The sequence below is a fragment of the Oryctolagus cuniculus genome, chromosome 21 (assembly GCF_964237555.1).
Source record: "Oryctolagus cuniculus chromosome 21, mOryCun1.1, whole genome shotgun sequence".
NCBI lineage: Eukaryota > Metazoa > Chordata > Mammalia > Lagomorpha > Leporidae > Oryctolagus > Oryctolagus cuniculus.
Window position 1 is genome coordinate 19,086,079 of NC_091452.1, and position 22,052 is coordinate 19,108,130.

A 22,052-nucleotide genomic window follows, 5' to 3' on the forward strand; every position below is an offset into this window, starting at 1 on the left:
AAAGTTTTATTTATTTGAGAGGCAGAGAGACAGAGACAGGCAGGCACGGGGCTCCCATGTGCTTGTTGGCTCCCCAAATGCTTGCAATAAACAAGTCAAAGCTTGGTGTCAGGAACTCAATCCAGGCCTCCCACGTGGGAGGCAGGGACCCAACTGCTTGAGCCATCACCACTGCCTCCTAGGATGTCCAGAAGCTGGAGCTGGGTCTTGAACCCAGGACACAGCTATCTTAATGAGCATCTCCACCACTAGGCTAAATGCCCATCCCCTGGCTGTCTTTGAAGGTAACATCCCTAAGGCTAACGCTGGCATAACTGTGTTGAGTGTTGGCATAGAAACTGGGTAGCAGTGAAGTGGGGAGTGGCTTGAGTACCAACTTTAGATCTGACACCAAAATGTGCAGTGTTGATGATGAGCCAGTCTGGGGCTTGTCAAATCTGGATCATCTAATACCCTGGGTGATAGATTTCTCTGGGGTAAGAGTACAATGATGTTGCTACCATTTAGTGAGGATTTCCTGGCTGGGAGCTCTGTACTGTTGTTAACAGAGTGGACATCATTGATTTCTTTCAGCAACCTGGGCAGGTGAATTCTGTCATTCTTCCTGTTTTACTACCAAGGACACTGAAGCCCAGAGATGTCAGGTGACTAGCCGGAAGCCACACAGCAAGCTGGGCAGTAGCTGAGCTGGGCTCCCACCCATTCGGACTCCAGATCCTGCTCTTTGATGGCCAGAGCCATGCCGGCTCAGTGTAGCCCAGTCTGCACCTGCCTGCTGTGTGGTCTCGAGCAAATCACTTTACCTTGCTGGGCCTGAGATCTCGGGGAAGTCAGAATGACCTTGAAATTCCTGTAGTTTCTAGAGTGCATGGATTTTAATGACTTAGGAACCTCCACACTGTAACATAAAACCCCCAAATCATCCACTGGTGGGTTCAGCAGGCTTCTCATTGCTTGTCTCACTGCTCTCACAACGGCAATGTCACAACGGCCCGTTAAGCAGGTGCACACAGGTGCTGTGCCAAATGCCTTTCATCTCTTGTTTCTCTCAGAAGTCCTTCAGATAGCCCCATAAAACTCCTGTTATTATTACCCCATCTGTAAAAAGGGTTTACTAAGCATAATAATAATCAGTATTAATTATACAAGAATTATAGGAGCAGCGGAGGCTTTGTCCCTGGGGATTGAACCCAGTCTGTCAGTGTGTGCCCTCTGCTGGTCTCCCCCCAAACCTGCGTGTCCTTTCCTGTGTTGCTAGTAAATACTATGAGAAGGAAGCTCTCCTGATGGACCCCGTGGACGGCCCCATCCTCGCGTCCCTGTTGGGTGAGTGGGCCGGTGCTCAGGGGCAGCTCCCGAGGGCCCCTCCGCCCTCAGTCCAGCCTCACCCAGCAACTCCTACCTGTTGCTCACTGTCCCTTGCTCCTTTGTTCTGGCCTCTTCTCTGGGGGACTCTGGAGTGTCCTCCCTGCCTGGCGGGAGGGGTAGTGAGATGAAGGTGTGGCCCATCTGGTGGTTAGATGGGAGGGTGGACTTTTGGGAGCTCCGATTCCCAGCCCCCATGTGCTCTGCAGTGGGGCCTTGCGCCCTGGAATATACCAAGATGAAGACCGCTGACCACTTCTGGACGGACCCCTCGGCCGACGAGCTGGTCCAGAGGCACCGCATCCACAGCTCGCACCTGCGGCAGGACTCGCCCACCAAGCGCCCGGCCCTCTGTGTGAGTCGCTGGGCAGTGGGGCCGTGGGACGGACTTGCGTCAAGGCTTGGACTTGGCCTGGGGGGGGCGGTGGTGGAGAATGGGACAGGGGCCCTCAAAGTCACTTCAGGACTTGTCCCTGCTCCCTCTTGGTACCCAGATCCAGAAGAGGCATTCAAGTGGCAGCATGGACGACCGGCCATCCCTGTCTGCCCGTGACTACGTGGAGTCCCTGCACCAGAACTCCCGGGCCACCCTGCTCTATGGCAAGAACAACGTCTTGGTTCAGCCGGTGAGCATTCCTGCCGGGCTCTGGCTCCAGGTTATGTAACCTAGGTTCCCTCTGGCTCCAGACTGCACATCCATTTATCTGTCCCTCCAGCCACCTGCTCACTCATCTGTCCCTTCCTCCATCTGCTAACACCCACCTGCCCATCATCCGTTCACCTGTCTGCCCACATCCACACATTCATTCATCTGTCAGCCAGTATCTCCATTCATCCAGTGACGCACCTGTCAGTGTCTCCTTCTGTTCCTCCATTCATCCACCCAGCTACCCATCTATCCACCAGTTGGCTGTCTTGTTCTCTATATCCCCCATCCCTCTATTTATACATCTGCCCATCATTCATTCATCCGCCTGTCTATACTTATATCCAACCATTCATCTGTTGGCCATTGTCTCCGCCCATCCATCCATCCATCCATCCGTCAGTTCGTTCCTTCCTTCCTTCCTTCCTTCCTTCCTTCCTTCCTTCCTTCCTTCCTTCCTTCCTTCTCCCATCCACCTGCCCACCCATCCACCCACCCATTCATTTTAGTGTGCTTATTTTCCAGTTTATCTACCCACCCACTTGTCTATCCAGCCTTTTGTCCATCTATTCACTTTTTTTTTAAGATTTATTTAGTTATTTGAAAGAGCTACACATAGAAAGAAAGAAAGGCAGAGGGAAAGAGAGAGGGGTCTTCCATCTGCTGGTTCCCTACTTGGCCACAGTGGCTGGAGCTGTGCTAACCTGAAACCAGGAGCCAGGAGCTTCCTCTGGGTCTTCCCACTGGGTGCATCCTTGGGCCATCTTCTGCTTTCACAGGCCACAGCAGAGAGCTGGATCAGAAGTAGAGCAGCCGGGACTTGAACCAACACCTATACGGGATTCCAGCACTGTAGGCAGTGGCTTTACCCACTGTGCCACAGCACTGGCCCCCATCTTACTCTCTGATTTGTGTGTTAGGTGCTCAGATCTAAGGATTATCATCTTCCTAACACTTAACAAGCACTTTCACTATAGCCTGCACTGTGTGGAGTGCTTTGGACTGTATTACCTCATTTAAACCTCCTAACACCTGTTGGAGGCAGGTGCTACCATTGTTGATGATAATACGGAGGCCCATACCAGTGAAGTAGGAGGCAGGGTTGCGAGTTGAATTTGGGCCAGCCAGTGCCAGAGTCTATGCCATTCACCAGTTGCCCTGTATTCCCCAGCATCCAGCCAGGTGCCAGGGATGGGTGGCAAGCGAGGCACCTGCAGCCCCCAACTCGGGCAGTGTCCCCTTTGACGTCCCTTCCCATGGGCCCTCTGGTCGCAGCGTTGGTGTGGTGTTTGGCCTCAGCTGGGAGGAAGCAGAGGGAGGCAGCTACTCCAGCTCTGCTCTTTGAGTTTCAGCCACTGGCTCACCCTCGGCAACTCTCTTGTCCCTCTGGGCCACAGTGGATACCAGACCCTATTTCCATAGATCTTAGGAGCCAAGAATGAGAGATGCATCATTTTTAATGTGACCATCAAGAAATTAAAAAGTCTATTTAGATCATGTAGTTTTTTACTACTTAGGAATTTTAGCTTAACCTTTTTTGTTTATTTATTTATTTATTTATTTGACAGGCAGAGTGGACAGTGAGAGAGAGAGACAGAGAGAAAGGTCTTCCTTTTTCCGTTGGTTCACCCCTCAATGGCCACTGCGGCCGGCGCATCTCGCTGATCCGTAGCCAGGAGCCAGGTGCTTCTCCTGGTCTCCCTTGCGGGTGCAGGGCCCAAGCACTTGGGCCATCCTCCACTACCTTCCTGGGCCATAGCAGAGAACTGGACTGGAAGAGGGGCAACCGGGACAGAATCCGGCGCCCTGACCGGGACTAGAACCTGGTGTGCTAGCGCCGCAGATGGAGGATTAGCCTAGTGAGCTGCGGCGCCCGCCAAGCTTAACTTTTTTTGAAAGAGCTCTCGGAGACTTAGTTGGACATAGGAAGAGTCTTCCAGAAGTCCACGCACACATATGTTATGAGAAAGCTGTGCGTGGGCTTTAACAGTTTTTTGCCCCCAAATGAACTTACTTTGTAATTTATTTTCTCCTTGAACTTTTTGAAGTACCCTTGGTTTTATTCTTGTTTTTGTTGTTGTTGTGTTTTTAAAAATTTACTTATTTATTTTTTTGAAAGAGAGAATGAGATATTCCATGTACTGGTTCATTCTTCAAGCGGCTACAATGGCCAGGGCTAAGCCAGGCTGAAGCCAGGAGCTAGGAGCTTCATCCAGGTCTCCCATGTGGGTGGGTGCAGAAGCCCAAGCACTTGGGCCATCCTCAGCTGCTTTCCCAGGCACATTAGCAGGGAACTGGATCAGAAGTGGAGCAACCGGGACTCAGACTGGTGCCCATATGGGATTCGGGTGTTACAGGCGGCAGGTCTGCCTGTGTCATTTTCTGTTCCATCAACGGAAGGGATCAACACACCATAGTCCATGGGCTAAATGTGGCCCTCCAGCCATGTTTGTAAATAAAGCTTTATTGAGACACAGCCACACCATTAGTGTGAAGGTGCTTCCAGGTTACCATGGCAGAGGTGTGTGGTGTGGCTCACAAAGCTGAAAACAATTCCCTCTGTGTCCCTTTCCACAACAAGGATGGTGACCTGTGAACCAAGTGCACCGGAAGTGCAGCATTTCTCGCGAGAGTGCCCTCTCTCGTCTCTGGGCTGAGCCTATATCCCGTAAAGTACTTAGTTGCTGGTTTTATGAGGAAACCTGGAACTGTGGGCGTCCCCGCGGGGAGGAACAAGTGCCTGTTTTGCCAATATCACATCAGCACTCGGCTGCTCTGTCGCCAGCCTCTCTGCGTTCCCAGTAGCTTCCCTAACGCAAAGCTGAATCCCACTCTGAGCTCTCTGAAGATGCTTAAGATAGCAGCCGTGCTGCGCGGGCGAAGGCAGAAGCACGCAGCAAACGTGACCGCGGCGAGGACGGTGCGAGCAGCTCTGAGTGTGTGGGGGCTCAGGCGAGGACAGCACGTCACAGCTGTGTGTGGCTGCTGATGACAAGACACACGCCCATTTCAGGGACAGTAGGATGGGAGCAAACGAAACGGGTGTCTTGGGGCCAGTGCAGTGCTGCCGTGTTCCCCTGTGGCGGGTCCAGCACGGGTGGTCGCGTGGAGGCAGTGCGTGGGAGAACTGAGCCCTGCACAGTGCACGCCTGGTGCTCAGTACATGTCCGTTGTGCTTGCTGTGGGGAATTGGCGGAGAGGCTGCCTCCTCTGTGCGTGAGGGGTGGGCACGTTGCCTGTCCCCCAGGAGCTGGAACAGAGCAGGAAGGAAATCCTATAGATAAATTCTGGGATGGCAAGAGGTCTGGCTTGGGGGCAGGGTTGGGGAGTGTGGGGGGGTGTTTGGCAAAGAGGATGGTGGGTAGTATCTGTGGGGTAGGTCACAGAGCTGCCATTTCTTTCTCCCCGAAGGCTTCTGCTTTGCACAGGGTGATGGGAAGAGGCACACAGCCCCTGTCTCGGCTCTAAAAAAAAAAAAAAATTTGGAGGAGGTCCCCATAACCTCAGGAGGAGTACCATCGCAGGTGCACTCTATACAGCCCATCCTGGAAGGCTGGCTGCAAGCAGCCCTGCTGTGCACGGCTACCTGGGAGGAGGTGTAGGGACCTGCACTTGGCTGGGAAAGGGGCAGCCCCGCCTCTCCGATCCAGTTATGCGTCCTTGACTTAAAGAGACCAGGGCCCTTGCCTGCCGCGACTCCAGCCCTGCAGCCAGGCCTGAGTCTCCTCCTCTCTCTGCAGAGGGATGACATGGAGGCTGTGCCGGGGTACCTGTCCCTCCACCAGACGGCTGACATCATGACCTTGAAATGGACGCCCAACCAGCTGATGAATGGGTCTGTGGGGGACCTGGACTATGAGAAGAGGTAGGCCCTGAGTCCGTCATGTGTCCCCTGCTCTCTTCTGGTCTCTGCTTGCTTGAGTGGCCACCTGCTGTGGCCTCACGGATCACTCAGACGTGCAGGAGGACCCAGAAACCAACTGGAAGCATCTTAGCGTTTAGGAGTTAGGTGGTACCCAGGTCAAAACCCCAGCCAAAGAGAGAAATCTTCACGAAGATCTAAGGCTACAGATGGCAAATTACTCCCCAGTGTTCTGTCACCTTCTCCTTCACTGGGTAGAAACAGGAGCTGCAGTGGTTAGCAGGACCTAGCCCGGGGCTGCAGTGTCTGGGAACCCAGCCACAGCTATGGAGTCCTGCCCGCCCGAAGGAAATGTGGGGGCAGGGTTCCCTGCTGCATGCCTGTGTCCTAGCACCACACCGGGAGCCTTTAGGGAGAACCAAGTGCAGCCACAGGCCAAGGTGAAGCCGGCCCAGCCTGCTGGTGGGGAGGGGGAGCCATGGTTTGAGCTGCTCCAAGTCCACATTTAGTCCTAGTTTTCTTTGCTCTTTAAAAACAAACACAACATGTCATGATGAAGAATTAACATAAAAACAGAACTGGGGTTCCTGACACTCTACCCCCTTCCCTTGCAGACATCATGTGATTTAACAGGAAATAAGTATTTGAGCACATAGGCACGCGTGTGTCATAAAGAAATGACTCTTTGCAAGGAACGTCCTTGTCGTGTTCTGTTTCCTGTTAGCCTCGGGGGAGTGGCGTCCGTCTTGGAGTGAGTGATGGTGCTCACTAAGCTGCTCACTTCCTGTTGGGCGGCGTCGTTGGGCCCCACTCCTGCCAGACTCTGGGATTTCCAATCAGGAGGCCCTCCTAGAGAGACAGCATAGGGACCGAGGAGGTGCTGTCAGCCTGGAGAGACAGAGAGGCTCCCATCTGCTGGTTCACTCCCCCAAATGCCTGCAGTGACCAAGGCTGGGCCAAGACCATAGGTGGGAACCAGGAATTCAGTATGAGTCTCCCACGTGGGTGGCAGGAACCTGATCGTTAGAGCCCTCACCACTACCTGCTGAGATCTGCGTTAGCAGGAAGCTGGGGTCGGGAGCTGCAGCTGGCACTCCAGTGTAGGACATAGGCATCCTAATGGGTATCTTTTTTTTTTTTAAAGATGTATTTATTTATTTGAAAGAGTTACACAGAGAGAGGAGAGGCAGAGAGAGAGAGAGAGAGAGAGAGAGAGAGAGGTCTTCCATCTGCTGGTTCACTCCCCAAATGGCTGCAATGGACAGAGCTATGCTGATCAGAAGGCAGGAGCCAGGAGCTTCTTCTGGGTCTCCCATGTGGGTGCAGGGGCCCAAGCACTTGGGCCATCTTCTGCTGCTTTCCCAGGCCACAGCAGAGAGCTGGATTGGAAGTAGAGCAGCCGGGTCTTGAACTGGCACCCATATGGAATGCCAGTGCTTCAGGCCAGGGCTTTAACCCACTGCACCACAGCATCGGCCCCCTAATGGGTATCAACCTCCAGGCTGAATGCCCATGCCAGAAAAGCAGTGTATCCGCCATGTTGGACCCTTGAAATGCTGCGATTCTATTGCATCCTCACAGCACCATGAGGCAGGTGTTGGAATAATGTCTATTTTGTAGAGGAGGCAACTGAGGCTCAGAGAAACCCTCAGGCCGCACTGCTGGGACCTCTGAGGTCAAGCCTGTTGAGTGCCTCTTCTGCTTCCTGTCCAGGGACGGTGGTGTGGCATTATTAGAGCTGGGTTGTTCAAGTCTCTTACATGTCAGCCACAGAAAACCAAACTCAGGATGACGTAAGCACTGGGTCACTTGCCCAGCAAAACCCAGGGGCAGGGATTTTGGGCATGGCTGCATCCAGGGACTTGAGTGATGGGGAGCTGAACACTTTCCATCCCTGGCTTTCCATCCATTGGTGCCGTTCTCTGGCAGGCTTTCTATTGCCACGAGCCCTGCCGTCTCTAAACTTCCTGCCACTACTCTCCCAGCAGTTCTAACGCAGATCTAACCATCGAGTCTCACTGGTTCTGCTTGAGCCCTGGGGCCATCTCTGAACCAGTCACTGTGGCGGGGGTGGTGGCACAGGCTGATTGGCCAGGTCTCAGGCAGGCGACCACTCCGGGAGTCTGGGGGTGGAAGGTTGGTGGGGATGGTCTCACCTTAGCCATACGGAGCAGGAGAGGGTGGTTGCCTCAGAGAATTGGGGTGCAGGGACCAGAAGAAGGAAGGAGAGGCCGGATGGGCTGGGACAGGTGTGTTGAGGATGGGAGAATCCTGGGAGAAGGATGAAGGAGCCCGTGGGTGTGGCCCTCTGCCTCCTGAGCCCTCCCCACAGTGATGTAAGCAATCATCTCGCAAACTTGAGCCTCCCTCCCCTTCCAGCGTCTACTGGGATTATGCCATGACCATCCGCTTGGAGGAGATTGTCTACCTGCACTGTCACCAGCAAGGTAGGGACTGTGGGGGCAGCCCGGGGCTGGCTAGGGGTCCTCTTCGATCTCCTGCCAGCCTCCATCCCTACCCACTCATTGGCATCATGGGCAGCCCATGTTACCTGTGCAGTCCAGGCTGGTGTCTTCACCTCTCTGAGCCTTGGCACCCCCATCTGTAAAATGGGTGTCCTAACAGCACCTTCTCATGGGGTTGCTGTGAAGATCACATGATGTATCAGAATGTTCACAGAAAACCGGAATTCAAAGATGGGTTTCTTTTGCTGCCAACATGTTGAATCCGTGCAGTTTACTTCATAACAGGCGTCTTCCTTGAACTCTGCAAGGACTCCGATGGGCCTGGATTTCAACATGTTGGCAGTGAAATAAACTTACCTTTAATTCAATTTTCTATGAGCTCTTAGAAGTACTCTTTGTATGGTACGGGCTCAGTGTCAAAGCCGCGTTTGATGTTGGTGGCTGGCGTTTATTGAACATTTATAATGTGCCGAGCACGGCTCTAAGTGGTTGCCTGCCTGTTGCTTAATTGTCACAGCATCCCACTGAGAGGGGTGACGTCACTCACGTTTTAGAGGTGAGGAAGCAGCACGGTGCAAAGTTGCACAGCCTGCGACTTCCAGAGCCCGGACTTGAACCCAGGTCTTTGCGACTCTAAACTTAGTACTCTGAAGATCTGAGACCAGTAGTATGTGCTCCTAAAGTCAGAGGGAGGGATGGCCAGCACGGCAGAGGGCAAGGCAAGGCAGGCTTGAAACACAATGGGTGAAGCCTTCGTAGGGAGACAGACCTGGGGTCAGACCCAGGCTCTGCCTCCTCGTCAGCTGTGTGATCTCCAAGAACTTCCTCAACCTCTCTGAGCCTCCGTTTCATCAGGGATACTGTGTTGCAATGAGACGGTGCCTTTAATGTGCTGTGCTTGTATACAGTGAGTGCTTAGCACCTGCTAGCCAGAGTCAACTACTGCCCTGAGCAGGGAAAAATCTGGAAGCCTCCAAACATAAAGGGGGCGGGGGGTGGATTTGTAGAAGATTCTTGGGAACATCTGGTGCCTTTGGTGGCTGACTGTGGGGAGACCACCCATGCCCTTGTCGACCCTGTCCTGAAGTCGACTCCCTGGCCCGACCTCTCAGGCCTTTCCCAGAGCCTTGGAGTGGGACCCCGGGTCTGGCTTGGCACCCCAGGGGCATGTGCTTGCAGGGAGGGCCCCGTCACTGTGTCTCCTAGTGACTTCCCACTGGGTCTCCTCTGGCCGGTCGCCGCGGCAGTGGACAGCGGCGGGACGGTGGTGTTGGTCAGCCAGGATGGCATCCAGAGGCCGCCCTTCCGCTTCCCCAAGGGCGGGCACCTCCTGCAGTTCCTCTCGTGCCTGGAGAATGGGCTGCTCCCCCACGGGCAGCTGGACCCCCCGCTCTGGTCCCAGCGGGGGAAGGTGAGTGACCTCGGGGAGGCCCGGGGAGGCTGGGGCTGGGGGCACTGGAGGTTCTTCTCACCTCTGCGCCTGGGTGTGGCTTTGTGGGCCTGCACACACCCTGCTCAGCCCCTGGGCTGTGTGCAGGGTGTGGGGCAGGCGGGACAGGTGCGTTCCCGGGGCCGGGGGAGGGAACCCTGCATGGAACCTGTGCTTTCAGGGCAAGGTGTTCCCCAAACTGCGCAAGCGAAGCCCTCAGGGCTCTGCTGAGTCCACGTCTTCGGACAAGGAGGACGACGAGGCCACAGACTACGTGTTCAGGATCATCTACCCTGGCATGCAGTCGGAGTTCGGTGAGCCGCCCCGTCCCCAGGTCCCAGCATCCCGGGATCCACCTGCACCTGCCCCTGAACCCAACTCCAGTGGTTGGAACTAGAAGATGAGAGGTCTGGATTCTGGGGCCAGAGTAGGGGCTGGGAAGCTGGAATCACGAGGTTTGTATCTGGACAGCTTTGGTTTCCCCCAGAGGAGAGCAATGACCACTGTGTACTTGGCTACCACAGAAGCCACTGGACAAGGGGTGCCAGGGCCTGGGCCTGGGTTCTGGGTCCTGAGTGGACTTGAGAGAACTCTTCCCAGGCAGTGCCTCAGTTTCCTCATCTGAAAAGTGGGGGTGTTTGTAGCCCTGATCTTGCAGGGTTGTTGTGAGGACTAAGAGAGAGAAGACGTGGAGATCTCTGATGTTAGCTGCCATCAGAGTCGCTGTTGTTAATCTTCACTAGGGCTCACTGTGGCAAGGAAGCAATGAGAGGACGAGGTGGTCAGTGTCAGGCGCGTGGACTAAGGCTTGCACACAGTAGGCCCTCAGGAAGTGGTAGAGGAGCTAGCAAGGGGAAGCAAAGCACTAGGCACCAGCACCCGAGATGCCTGAGGTGCGGGGCAGTTTGCATGTGATCGCATGAGACAAGCGGATGCTTGGCTGATGGGAGCAGCCTGAGGTCCTCCTCGTCATGGGACTGCCATGAGGACTCAGTGAGTATGTGAAAAGGGCTCAGAAGTGGGTGCGGCATTTAGTAAGCACTGTCTGTTAGTGAGCACTGGGCTGTCTGTTGAGTCAGCCTCGATTTCTAGGCCTTTCTGTGACCCTCGTTTGATTTCGCCCTCTGCGCCCTGTTGGTCCCCCTCAATGCCCAGGAGCTCTGAGCCTCCCTTTGCTTACATGGCCACGTGCTGGGCAGCGGGAGGTTCTTTGGGGAGCAGACGTCCTGTGTCGGCAAGGGCGGATGCGTGGCTCTGGGCTGCTCACTGTGGCTGAGTGGCATCTGGGGCGTGGGGGCGGGCTCGGGGTAAGGTCTCAGTGTTTCCAGGTTACCTGTGCCTTCCCCCGTGGTGCTTCCTCGAGGCCGGTCCCCAGCAGAGCCTCGTGTTCCTATATCACTTCCGTGCTCCAGGGTGTCGTGAGCACTCATCACCTTGTCTGTGCCGGTCCCCTATGAGGTTGTGATGTCCCCCCGACTGGTCCCTCCATGGTACTTGGGCTCACATGGCCCTGGCCCTTACAGCAAGGCTATTCTGGCCCCAAACATCAAAAAGGCTCCATTGGTGTGGGTGAAATCCCCCCTGGTGCTGAGCCGGCTTCTGTTCCCGGAAAACCTGAGCCTCCCACCCCACACAGACTAGCTGGAGAGCTGGCTCATTAGAGTGGGCTGGAACCCCTGGAGCGGCCTTCCCAGCAGGGCCTCCTGTAGGCCCTCTGTATGCCCGTGCTGGGAGCCAGGCTGGCACTGCAGGCTTTCCCTGTGCGGGGCAAACCCCTGCTATCCTGTGGTGGCTTCGTGGGGCTTGACGTTAGCCAGCAGGACACGCACCTGCTGTGCCCACCCACACCTCTTGGCACTTCCTGTCTCATGCATGCCATTCAATCCAGAAGGGTTTCTCTGGCCACCAGGTCCCTGCTGCCCCCAGGCAGCATGTACTGGAAGCGTCAGGGAGTCGGTGCGTGCCTGGAGCAGCCCTCAGCCCATGACGGTCAGGATTGGTGTAAGAACACCTCAGCTCCCTCGCCCCTGCGTGAGCCAACTCTGAGATGTGTGTGCTGCACAGTCTCCAGGAGGCAAAGCCCTGTTGCTGGCCGCTGCCCCTTTATGCTCTGCCTTTTCTTCCCTGTCTTCTCTCACCTCCCCATTTCTGGTGCCTTTGGGAATACCTCCCAAATAACCGACTTGCCCTTGGATCCTGTCTGCCTTTGGGGAAACCCAGCTAAGTCGGTGTCTTTAGAACAGGGCTTCTCAGCCCTAGCACTGCTGATGTGTTGGATGGAAGAATTCTCGAGTGGTGGGGGCTGTCCTAGGCCTTGGAGGGTTGAGCAGCATCTCTGGTCTCTGCCCGTGAGAGGCCATGTAGCAAACCCAACCCTCTGCAAGTTGAAATGGTGAGAAATGTCTCCAGGCATTACCCAGAGTCCTCTGGGTGCCCCTGCTTGGGACATCATGGAGTCCAGCCCTACCGCAGAATTGGACACGAAGACTAGTCCTCTCCAGATTGCATCCCCTTGTGTGCGGAGTGAGCGTTGATGATACCCCCATCCAAGGTCGTACTCTGAGGGCTCAGTGTATTATAATATATTTTTGATAATATATTTTTCCGAGGAAGAAACTGGAACACAGAAAGGAGAAGCAACTGGCTAATTCTTGTCATGGCTAGGATTCGAATGCCTGGGCCTGTAACACCCCCCCCCCCCACCGCCCCACCGTGAGCATAACGCGCTCACCAGATTTTGAAAACTGTGCAGAAAATAATGTAAAATATTTATAATTGTACATTGAGATGTTGAAGGGATAACTTTTATATATATATTGAGTTAGACCCAATATATTGTTGGGATTGATTTCACCTGTTTGTGTTTACCTTTTGAGTGTGGTTACTGGAAGATTTTGAATGGCACATGTGGCTCAGTCTTGTTTCTGTTGGACAGTGTTGATCTGGTGCTGTGTTTCTCGGCCTCAGCTTTGTTGACAGCCTGAGCCAAATTGTTCTTTGGGTGTGTGTGGTTGTCTTGAATGGCGTAAGATGTTGGGCAGTATCTCTGGCTTCCGGCCACTGGATGCCAATGACATCTTGATAATCCCCCGGGTTGTAACAATGAAGAATGTCTCCAGACAGCGACAAAATTGCCCCTGTGGCGCACCAATGGTGTGGGGGAGATAGCAGCTGATGGGAAAGCTGCTGAGGGAGTGAGAATGGCTCTCAGGGACAAAGCCTCTGGGCTAGATTCTCAGCTCCACTTAATAGCTTGGTGGTCTTGGGCTTGCTTAAATCCCCTATGCCTCAGTTTTCTAATGTGTGAGAGGGGACAATGATAGTAACTGTGATTAGTAAGTGGGTGCAAGATGTTATTAGTGGAAGGAGAAGGGGGACTTCTATCAAAAAGACCACATGGGCCGGTGTCATGGCTCACTTGGCTAATCCTCCACCTGTGGCGCCAGCACCCTGGGTTGTAGTCCCGGTTGGGGTGCCAGGTTCTGTCCTGGTTGCTCCTCTTCCAGTCCAGCTCTCTGCGGTGGCCTGGGAAGGCAGTGGAGGATGGCCCAAGTGCTTGGGCCCTGCACCCGCATGGGAGACCAGGAGGAAGCACCTGGCTCCTGGCTTCAGATTGGCGCAGCACCGGCTGTAGCAGCCATTTTGGGGGTGAACCAACAGAAGGAAGAACTTTCTCTCTGTCTCTTTCTCACTATCTAACTCTGCCTGTCAAATAAATAAATAAATAAATAACCACATGAGCCAGTCACTACCTGGTGGGGCTTTGGGTGATTCTAAACCTCAGTTTCTCCTTCTACAAAATAAGAAATATATCCCTTGCAGGTCACATAGGTAAACCCTTGCCTAGCCAGGCACTCAGCATGTGATAGGCACTGTTTAATATCAGCATTTTAACTCTACTCAAACACAGTTTGCGTGGGAGTTGCGTGAAGCAGTACGGAGGAAGGGTTTGAGTCCCGGGAATCGGTTCGTGTAGCTGTGCCAGTGTTCCGTCCGCCTCACTCCCACCTCACCAGTTCTCTTTGTTTTGTGTCTCAAGTTGCTCCCGGCCTCTCGGGCAGCTCTTCCTCCATCTCCGTGGGCCCTGCCTGGATGATGGTTCCTGCAGGTCACTCCATGCTGGTGGTGGCCAGGGGGAGTACGTGGGCACGCACCAGACGGGATGCCATCCTCCCAACACCAGGCCCGAAGGAGCAGCCCCCCAGTAATGTCTGGGCTCCCCCCTTCCCCTGGGGCTGAGTGCCAGCCACCTCTGCCATGTTGTCATTTGAATCTTGGGAGATGGAAGCAGGAGACAGGTGGGTGTCCTCACACTGACCAGCCCTCACTCTCTAGTGGAGTGTTGTGTTGTGGGTTCGGTAATGAAGGAATCCATTGGTGATGTCTGCATGGGTAGGAGGAATTGGGATGGCGACATGGTTGCCATACCTGGGCTTCCATACATGGTTGCTTCCCTGAGATTGGCTTAGAACTAGGGGTATATTTCTAGAATATTTTACAGAGGCTCGCTGCTCTTCCGTGGTCAGCTCACTGGTGAGTCTGCACAGGGGACTGTAACAAGCCACACGTGGTAACTGTGAGAACCACTTTCTGCAGGCAGCTTCCTGCTCTGTCGATGGGTAGGGGTTGACCTGGTCAGCCTCTGAGCTCTGATGAGAGTGGGGCAGGGCCACAGCTCCCCCTTCCTTTACACTCAAGAGAAGAGGCAGGGTATCGCCAGCTATCTTGGTGGGGCCAGGGAGTGTCAGAAAATGTGCCTCCCTGAACTAGAGCAGGAATCAGAAAACCATGGCCCCTGGCCAAACCCGGCCTCACTCTGTACAGCCCCAGAGCTGAAAATGATTTTTATATTCTTAAATAATGGAAATAAAGGAAGGGTGATATTTTTGTGACACGTGAAAATGACAAGCTCATATTTCAGTGCCTACAAATAAAGTTTTATTGGAACATGCTCATTTGCTTACATTTTGTACACATACATCTACTTTTTCACCATGACAAGTGCTGAGTGGTTATGGTGGAGACCAAATGGCTCACAGGCTGTAAAATATTTACCTCCTGGCCTTTTATACGAAACGTTTACCCTGAGCCTTGTCCTAGAGAAAATAAACACTCACACCTGTCTAGAACTGCCAACAGGCCAGGAAGTTGACTGTAGACAGGATAAAGTATATGTCAACAGTATCCTGTTCTGTGTTTACGCAAAGGCTGAGGTTTTTGTGAAAGTGAGAAAGAAAAAAGGAAGGGAAATTTAGTGCTAAATATTGGGAGCAGCTGGCCAGGAATCACCAATGTCCAGGATTTAGATTAGGGGACACTTAGATGTTACTACTCTATCAGAGTTGTTTTAAAAATACAACTTTGGGGGCTGTGTCTCCAGGACACATCCAGGAAGTCTTGATTTTGTAGGCCAGTGATACAGGATGGGCACGTGGCTTTTTTTAACGAGCCCCCACATGATTCTGGGGAGTTGCCAATCTGTTCAAGACCCACTTTGTGGAACAATTTTATGGGTCAGGACGAAGGACAGCACCAGTGCCCGCCACCAGAACCCACTGGGTCTTTGGCCTTTGGGTGCCCTGCCTCATTGATTGAGATGGGTCTCCCCACCAGGAGCTCTCTGGGGACAGACCATGTGCCTTCCCCAAAAGCACCCTGCAGGCCCCTCCTCCCTGTAACCGCTCTGTAAGCAGAGCTAAATGACAACATGGCAAGTCTTGGCTGCCTGCTCAGGGATTGGGCCTGTTTCCTTGGCTCTGTGCGTTCTCTCTCTCTCTCTCTCTCTCTCTCTCTCTCTCTTCCTCTTTTGTCAGCTGTAGTTCCCTCTACCCATCTTCTGGGCATCCCAAATTTGGGTGATGGCTTTCCTTGAATCAACTGGGCTCAAGGACTTAGATCAACACTGGGGTCACTGTTTCCTGCTCTCAGGTTCAAGGTCTTTCCCTAGCTCTGCTGGCCTGACAAGGGAGCTGCTTGCTTTGGGGTGAGGACTCTGTGATCTACATAAACCTCAACAGAGCTCTTCTGTCCCCCTTCTCCATACTACAGTGCCCCAGGATCTGATGGATGTCTCCATGAACAACCTCCCATCCCTATGGCAACCCAGCCCTCGGAAATCTTCCTGCTCATCCTGTTCTCAGAGTGGCTCTGCTGATGGTAGCTCAACCAATGGCTGCAACCATGAGAGGTAGGAGAACTGGAACTGTAAACGGAGGGGATGAAGGGTTTACCGCAAGTTGTGGGTGTCCATTTCTTGCCCGGCAATGGAATCAACCAGATCTAGATGGGATCCTTGCTTTGCAAAGTCCTAGCTGTTGGAGATTACTTAACATGTATTGCTCAGGGTAAACATGGTTAGGCTGCACACAGTCCTAAAACCTCAGAGGATTTTTTTCAGATCAAGTTTAGTAACATGTATGCTCTGTGTCTTATCATGGGTCAGCCGAGGGCTCTGTTTTCCCCACACTGACGGATTCAACTGAAAAAGAAGTTACTGTCTCAATTGTTGACAGCCACAGAGACCAAGGGAAAATGTTCCATCCAACAAGGGCCAGGAAGTGAGTCCCACCAGGTGCCTGGAAGAAGCTAGAAATATTATTTAATGGCAGATGCGTTTATCTTAGTTGACTCCTTGCAAGATGTAAGTAATGTTTGCTTTGTGTGATATTGTAAGAGTTAAATTACATAATGATTAAAAGTGGGGCCGGCGCTGTGGTGCAGTAGGTTAAGCATCCGCCTGCCTTGCCAACATCCAATATAAGTGCCAGTTCGAGTCCTGGCTGCTCCACTTCCATCCAGCTCCTCTGCTGATGGCCTGGGAAAGCAGTGGAAGATGGCCCAAGTGCTTGGGCCCCTGCACCCATGTGGGTGAGGAAGTTCCTGGTTCCTGGCTTCAGATTGGCACAGCTCCAGCTGTTGTGGCCATTTGGGAGTGAACCAGCTGGTGGAAGACCTCTCTTTCTGTGCCTCCCTCTCTGTCTGTAACTCTGCCTCTCAAGTAAATAAATAAATCTTTTTTAAAAAAAGTGGCCAGCATGTGATACCTGATGCTTAGTGATGCTCAGTCAACAATGCTGTCTTATTGAATAAAGTGAGATTCCAGTCTCATCTCTTGCACATAGGGCTTTTGTCTGTTTGGAATGTCTCAACCAATTCTTTCTCTCTTTTTTTTAATTACTGCATCTTCTGATTCAGTACATAGGGACTGATATGCTGCATTCTTTATATATATATGTGTGTGTGTGTGTGTGTGTGTGTGTATGTGTGTGTGTCATTTTAAGATTTATTTTTTATTTATTTGAAAGACAGAGTTACAGAGAGAGAGGGTGGGGGGAGAGATAGCTCTTCCATCCACTGGTTCACTCCCAAAATGGCCACAACAGCTGGGCTGGACCAGCCCAAAGCCAGGAGCCTGGAGCTTCCTCTGAATCTCCAATGTGTGTGTAGGGGCCAAAACACTTGGGCCATCCTCCGCTGCTTTCCCAGGTGCATTAGCAGGGAGCTGGATCAGAAGTGGAACGTGGGCTGGCACCATGGCTCACTAGGCTAATCCTCCGTCTGCGGCACCGGCACTCCGGGTTCTAGTCCCGGCTGGGGCGCCGGTTCTGTCCTAGTTGCTCCTCTTCCAGTCCAGCTCTCTGCTGTGGCCTGGGAAGGCAGTGGAGGATGGCCCAAGTGCTTGGTCCCTGCACCTGCATGGGAGACCAGGAGGAAGCACCTGGCTCCTGGCTTCAGATCAGTGCAGCGCGCCAGCCATGGTGGCCATTTTGGGGGTGAACCAACGGAAGGAAGACCTTTCTCTCTCTGTCTCTCTCTCACTGTCTAACTTTGCCTGTCAAAAAAAAAAAAAAAAAAAAAACAAAAACAAAAAACAAAAAACAAGAAGAAGTGGAACAGCTGGGACTTGAACTGGAGCCCATATAGGATGCCAGCACCACTGGTGGCAGCTTACCCCAGTGCACCACAACACTGGCTCCTGTCTCAGCCAATTCATGAAATGTTTTCCCTTGGCCCAGCCTGGCCTGGTCTCAGAAAACAGAATATTTTAGTCCAGGGAAGACAGGCAGGCATCCGTCCCAGTGGGTGGTCCAGCCTTCAATCCAGGGAGAGTAGCAAGGAATCCATCATCAAAGGTGTGAAGCATGCGACCCCTCGCTCCTCTGTACCAGCATCAGAAACACCCAGGCAGATTCTCAGCCCCTCATCCTCAGCCTGTGACCCAGGGTCCGCATTTATCGTGATCCCAAGGTCCTGGGTCAAGGTCTCTCGGGCTGGTGTTTCATGGACCACTGCTGTTGTAGCCCAGTACCCACCCTCTCAGCTTCTCTCCACACCTGTCCTGAGGGGGAGTTTGCAGAGGGCCGAGTCCCCTGTGGCACAGTTGTCCGTGAGATGCTGTTCTTGGGAAACCCCAGCAGGTGTGAGCCTTGCCGACCTGGGGGCTCGAGTGGGGACCCTGAACGTTCCCGCTCCTGTGATGAACGCCATGCTCCCTGCCCGGTCTCCCCTGGGGTGTCCTGGGAGTACGTGTCCAGATGTCCTTCCACTCTGTCCTCTTCTCGACTGTACAGCAGTCCCTCCAGCAGCCCTTGTTTTCTCCAACAACGCTCGAGTCTCACTTCCTCTTGCAGTCAGAAGTGCCCCCCTCACCCCCAAATTCCCACGTAAGGAGCAGCTGAGACATCAGCTTCGTACTCAGCCGAAGAAGCTGAATCCCAGTTTGGTTCGTTTGGGTTCCCCTGGGTCACTTTAGAAGTCACATTTGTCTTTCCAAGTGGTAGAAACCTGCTTCAGACTGGCTCAGGGAAGAAAAAACACGCGTTGGCATAAATGAGAAATCCAGAGGCACAGTGGCTTCAGGCGTGGCCAGACCCAGCTGCTCTCTCTGTTCTTCAGCTTGGTGGCTCTGCTGGCTCTAGGATGTCGTCATTAGGCAGGCCCTCCATATGCAGTGACAAGGATGGCTCCCTGCAGCCACTGCCCAGCATCCCCTCTGGCTGAGAGACTGACTCGAGAACAGGAGAATGCATGTTTCCTAGTAGTTCTGACAAAAGTCCCAGGACTGATTCTCATTGGCCCAGGTTAGGTCACATGACCGTATCTAACCCAGTCATTATGAATCCAATCTGAGTTATTACCGGGTGGAGTCATCCATCCCCTTCCAAACCACGGAGAAGAGTTAGGGAGGGGGTGATTCCTCGAAGGGAAATTAGGGCACCGAGGACACTGGTAGCCTAAGAGCGGGCAGTGATGCTCTGTGGGTAGAAATAATAGTGGCCCTCCTTGGAGTCCTGTAGCTGGCTGATTTCAACCTGCCCTCTATAGATAACAAGCTGGGCTCCTCTCCAGCAAACCAGGGCTGTGTGTCAATGTGTTGTAAACATCTTCTCTCTCTCCACCTGCAGGGCGCCCCTGAAACTTCTCTGTGACAATATGAAGTACCAGATCCTTTCTAGAGCCTTCTACGGATGTGCGTATTGGTCCTCATTGCCAGGAGGGTCTCTGAGGAGCATTTATTGAGTACCTACTGTATGCCAGCAGTCTCAGGGGAGGGATCCTGGTCTGGAATTTGAACTTCTGCTCCTCTATTTCCTGCATGTCTGCCTTTGGCTCCCTGAGCCTCAATTTTTCTCAGCTGCCAACTGGGGATAAATTGTATCCCTGGGTCTTCAGAGAGGACAGTGAATGGTGGGGCCCCTTTGCAATCACCACTGCATCCCCAGGGCCCACCTTGGAGGGTGAATTTTCAGGGCTGAATCAGGTGCGTGCTTAAAGCCCCGGCCCCTGGTGCTGTATGTCCCAGGAACTCTGTGAATGTCAGTCCCCTTCTTTGGTAGGCAGAAATGCAAGAAGATCCCTTCTCTAAAACTTAAAAAATTAAATCCATGGCATAGGTATTCTGATGATTCCAGTCAGCAGATGGGGAAACTAAGATGTGGAAAGGCAAAGTGACTTCCCGAGGACACGCAGCTCCCAGGTGGCAGAGCTGGGCTCAAACCCTGCTCCATCTCACTGCGGAGGCTTTGTGTTGCCCTCTCTGACCTGTTGACCCTTAGCAGGTTTTACACTCCAGCCTCATGACCTGCAGAGGGAGATAAAAACCGGGGTGTTTTCAGGAATTTGAGAGTCGTCCTCACATCACTGGTGTGGGCCCGGGAAGCAGCAGTGTAGCCAGTATGTTGAATGCCTGGGGAGGCAGGGAGCGCCGGAGCCCCACTCGGCCAAGATGTCTGCCTGTCCTGTTACTGCTCGTGCTGCTGTCTAAGGTAACTGGCCTGCAGCAGACACTGGGCAAGCATTGATCGGACCCCAGTGGAAGCCCTTCTAGGAAGAGGAGTGGGGTTCAAGATGCATCTAGAACGCTCTCCCCAGCTGATAATGTGGCTCATTCCTTGGAGTAGTTGAGAGCCTGGATTCTGGAGTCAGGTAGCTTAGGGTTCAAATCCCAGCTCCACATTTCCTAATGCTGTCACTTGGGTGAGTGATAGAACCAGCGTGCCTCAGTTTACCCCATGTAGAAGATGGAGATAATAGCAATGCCTGCGTCATAGGTTGTGGTAATAATTACATGAGCTCAGTTAGGCAAACTCTGGGAGCAGCTTCCTCCGGGCTCCCCCAGGCTAGCTATTCTGTCATTGTCATCATCATCATATCCCTGTTTTTGGTAGGGGTGAGTGCTCAGAAGGCTCGGGATTCTCTAGGAATTGTGGATGGAAGGAGGGTGCCTGGTCGGAGCGAAAAGCAAAGACCCCAAGTGCTTTGGCTGTGCCCAGTGCCCTCCAGGCACTTTGGGGTATTTCTTCTTTTTAGGGGGCAGGACTATCTTTTAAAAGATTATTTATTTGGGGCCGGCGCCGCGGCTCACTAGGTTAATCCTCCGCCTAGCGGCGCCGGCACACCGGGTTCTAGTCCCGGTTGGGGCGCCGGATTCTGTCCCGGTTGCCCCTCTTCCAGGCCAGCTCTCTGCTGTGGCCAGGGAGTGCAGTGGAGGATGGCCCAGGTGCTTGGGCCCTGCACCCCATGGGAGACCAGGAAAAGCACCTGGCTCCTGGCTCCTGCCATCGGATCAGCGCGGTGCGCCGGCCGCAGCGCGCCAGCCGCGGCGGCCATTGGAGGGTGAACCAGTGGCAAAGGAAGACCTTTCTCTCTGTCTCTCTCTCTCACTGTCCACTCTGCCTGTCAAAAAAATAAAAAAAAAAAAAGATTATTTATTTGGAAGAGGGAGAGAGTGAAAAAGATAGGGAAAGGGAGAGAGAGGATGCATCCTAGTTCTGATTAAGTACACAAGTGCCCACAGTGCCGAGGGCTGAGCCAGGCCAAATGTGGGAGCTGGGCTCTCTCTCTAGGGTAGCTCATACAGCTGGCAGGGACTCAAGTCCTTGAGCCATCACCTGCTGCCTCCCAGAGTGTACACTAGCAGGAAGCTGGCAGCAGAACTGAAACAGACTTGGAGCCAGGCACTCAGTGTGGAATGTGGGTTTCCTAACCAGCATCTCACTCACTGCACCAGAAGCCTACCCAGTATCTCTGAAAGCAAACTGGGAGCTCTCAGCTTCTCCCTGCTGCTGACTTGCCAGGCCTTCGTTTTGCGGCTGCCACCTGAATGGGAGCCGTCCGTGTCTTTTTGTCCTTGTGTGGGTTGGAGGAACTGAGGGCCCAAGGAGTCCCTGCCTCCTTCCTTCCTGCCCCTCTCGGCCTCCAGGCTCTATGTCAATGCCTTGGCTGCAAAGGGGAGGGTGTGTCACCTTGTCCCGGGCTCCCCCAGGGTCATGGAGTCTTCAGTTAAGTCAGCAAGAGCTTCACTCTTCCAAAATTCATACTCACTGACTGGAAAATGGGGCTAATGAGAGTTCTCTGGGTTGTGGGGGTTCAGTGAGATGGGGGGCAGGGGTGGGACAGCACTTCCGAGACTCTGGGAGTCAAGGTCTGAGACATCAGATGGCACACTTTCCTTCCCTCCCCTGCCAGGGCTGGCCTACTGCAGACACCTGTCCACCGTGAGGACGCACCTGTCGGCCTTGGTCAATCACATGATTGTGTCTCCGGACTTGCCCTGTGATGCTGGACAGGGGCTGACGGTCGGGATCTGGGAGCAATACCTGCAGGATAGCACGGTAAGGCTTGGCCCAGCGTGGTCTGCCTGGGAACCGAGACTTCGGGGAAGGCTGTGTTTGCCATCTGAGAATTGAGTGCACCTGCTCCGGGCTCATGTTGACGTGCTTGGCTTCTGCACGTGGAAGGTCCCCTCCTCCTCTTGAGTGTTTTGAGCCGGTGTGGATGGAGATT

The 22,052-nt window shown here is 53.5% G+C and overlaps 1 protein-coding gene across 5 annotated transcripts in view; it reads left to right on the forward strand.

The window, feature by feature from the left end:
• The window catches only part of SGSM1 (small G protein signaling modulator 1), a 96,128-nt gene that overhangs the window by 41,018 nt on the left and 33,058 nt on the right, over window positions 1-22,052 (forward strand). For 4 of the 5 annotated variants that reach the window (XM_051835484.2, XM_051835482.2, XM_051835486.2 and 1 more), the window contains 11 exons: window positions 1,259-1,326; window positions 1,575-1,720; window positions 1,860-1,991; window positions 5,752-5,876; window positions 8,253-8,320; window positions 9,586-9,749; window positions 9,949-10,081; window positions 13,807-13,971; window positions 15,816-15,954; window positions 19,172-19,236; window positions 21,735-21,880. In XM_051835484.2, the coding sequence (XP_051691444.2) occupies window positions 1,259-1,326; window positions 1,575-1,720; window positions 1,860-1,991; window positions 5,752-5,876; window positions 8,253-8,320; window positions 9,586-9,749; window positions 9,949-10,081; window positions 13,807-13,971; window positions 15,816-15,954; window positions 19,172-19,236; window positions 21,735-21,880 (1,351 nt within the window). The remainder of the gene's footprint in view (window positions 1-1,258; window positions 1,327-1,574; window positions 1,721-1,859; window positions 1,992-5,751; window positions 5,877-8,252; window positions 8,321-9,585; window positions 9,750-9,948; window positions 10,082-13,806; window positions 13,972-15,815; window positions 15,955-19,171; window positions 19,237-21,734; window positions 21,881-22,052) is intronic. The other variant, XM_051835483.2, reaches the window with a different exon arrangement.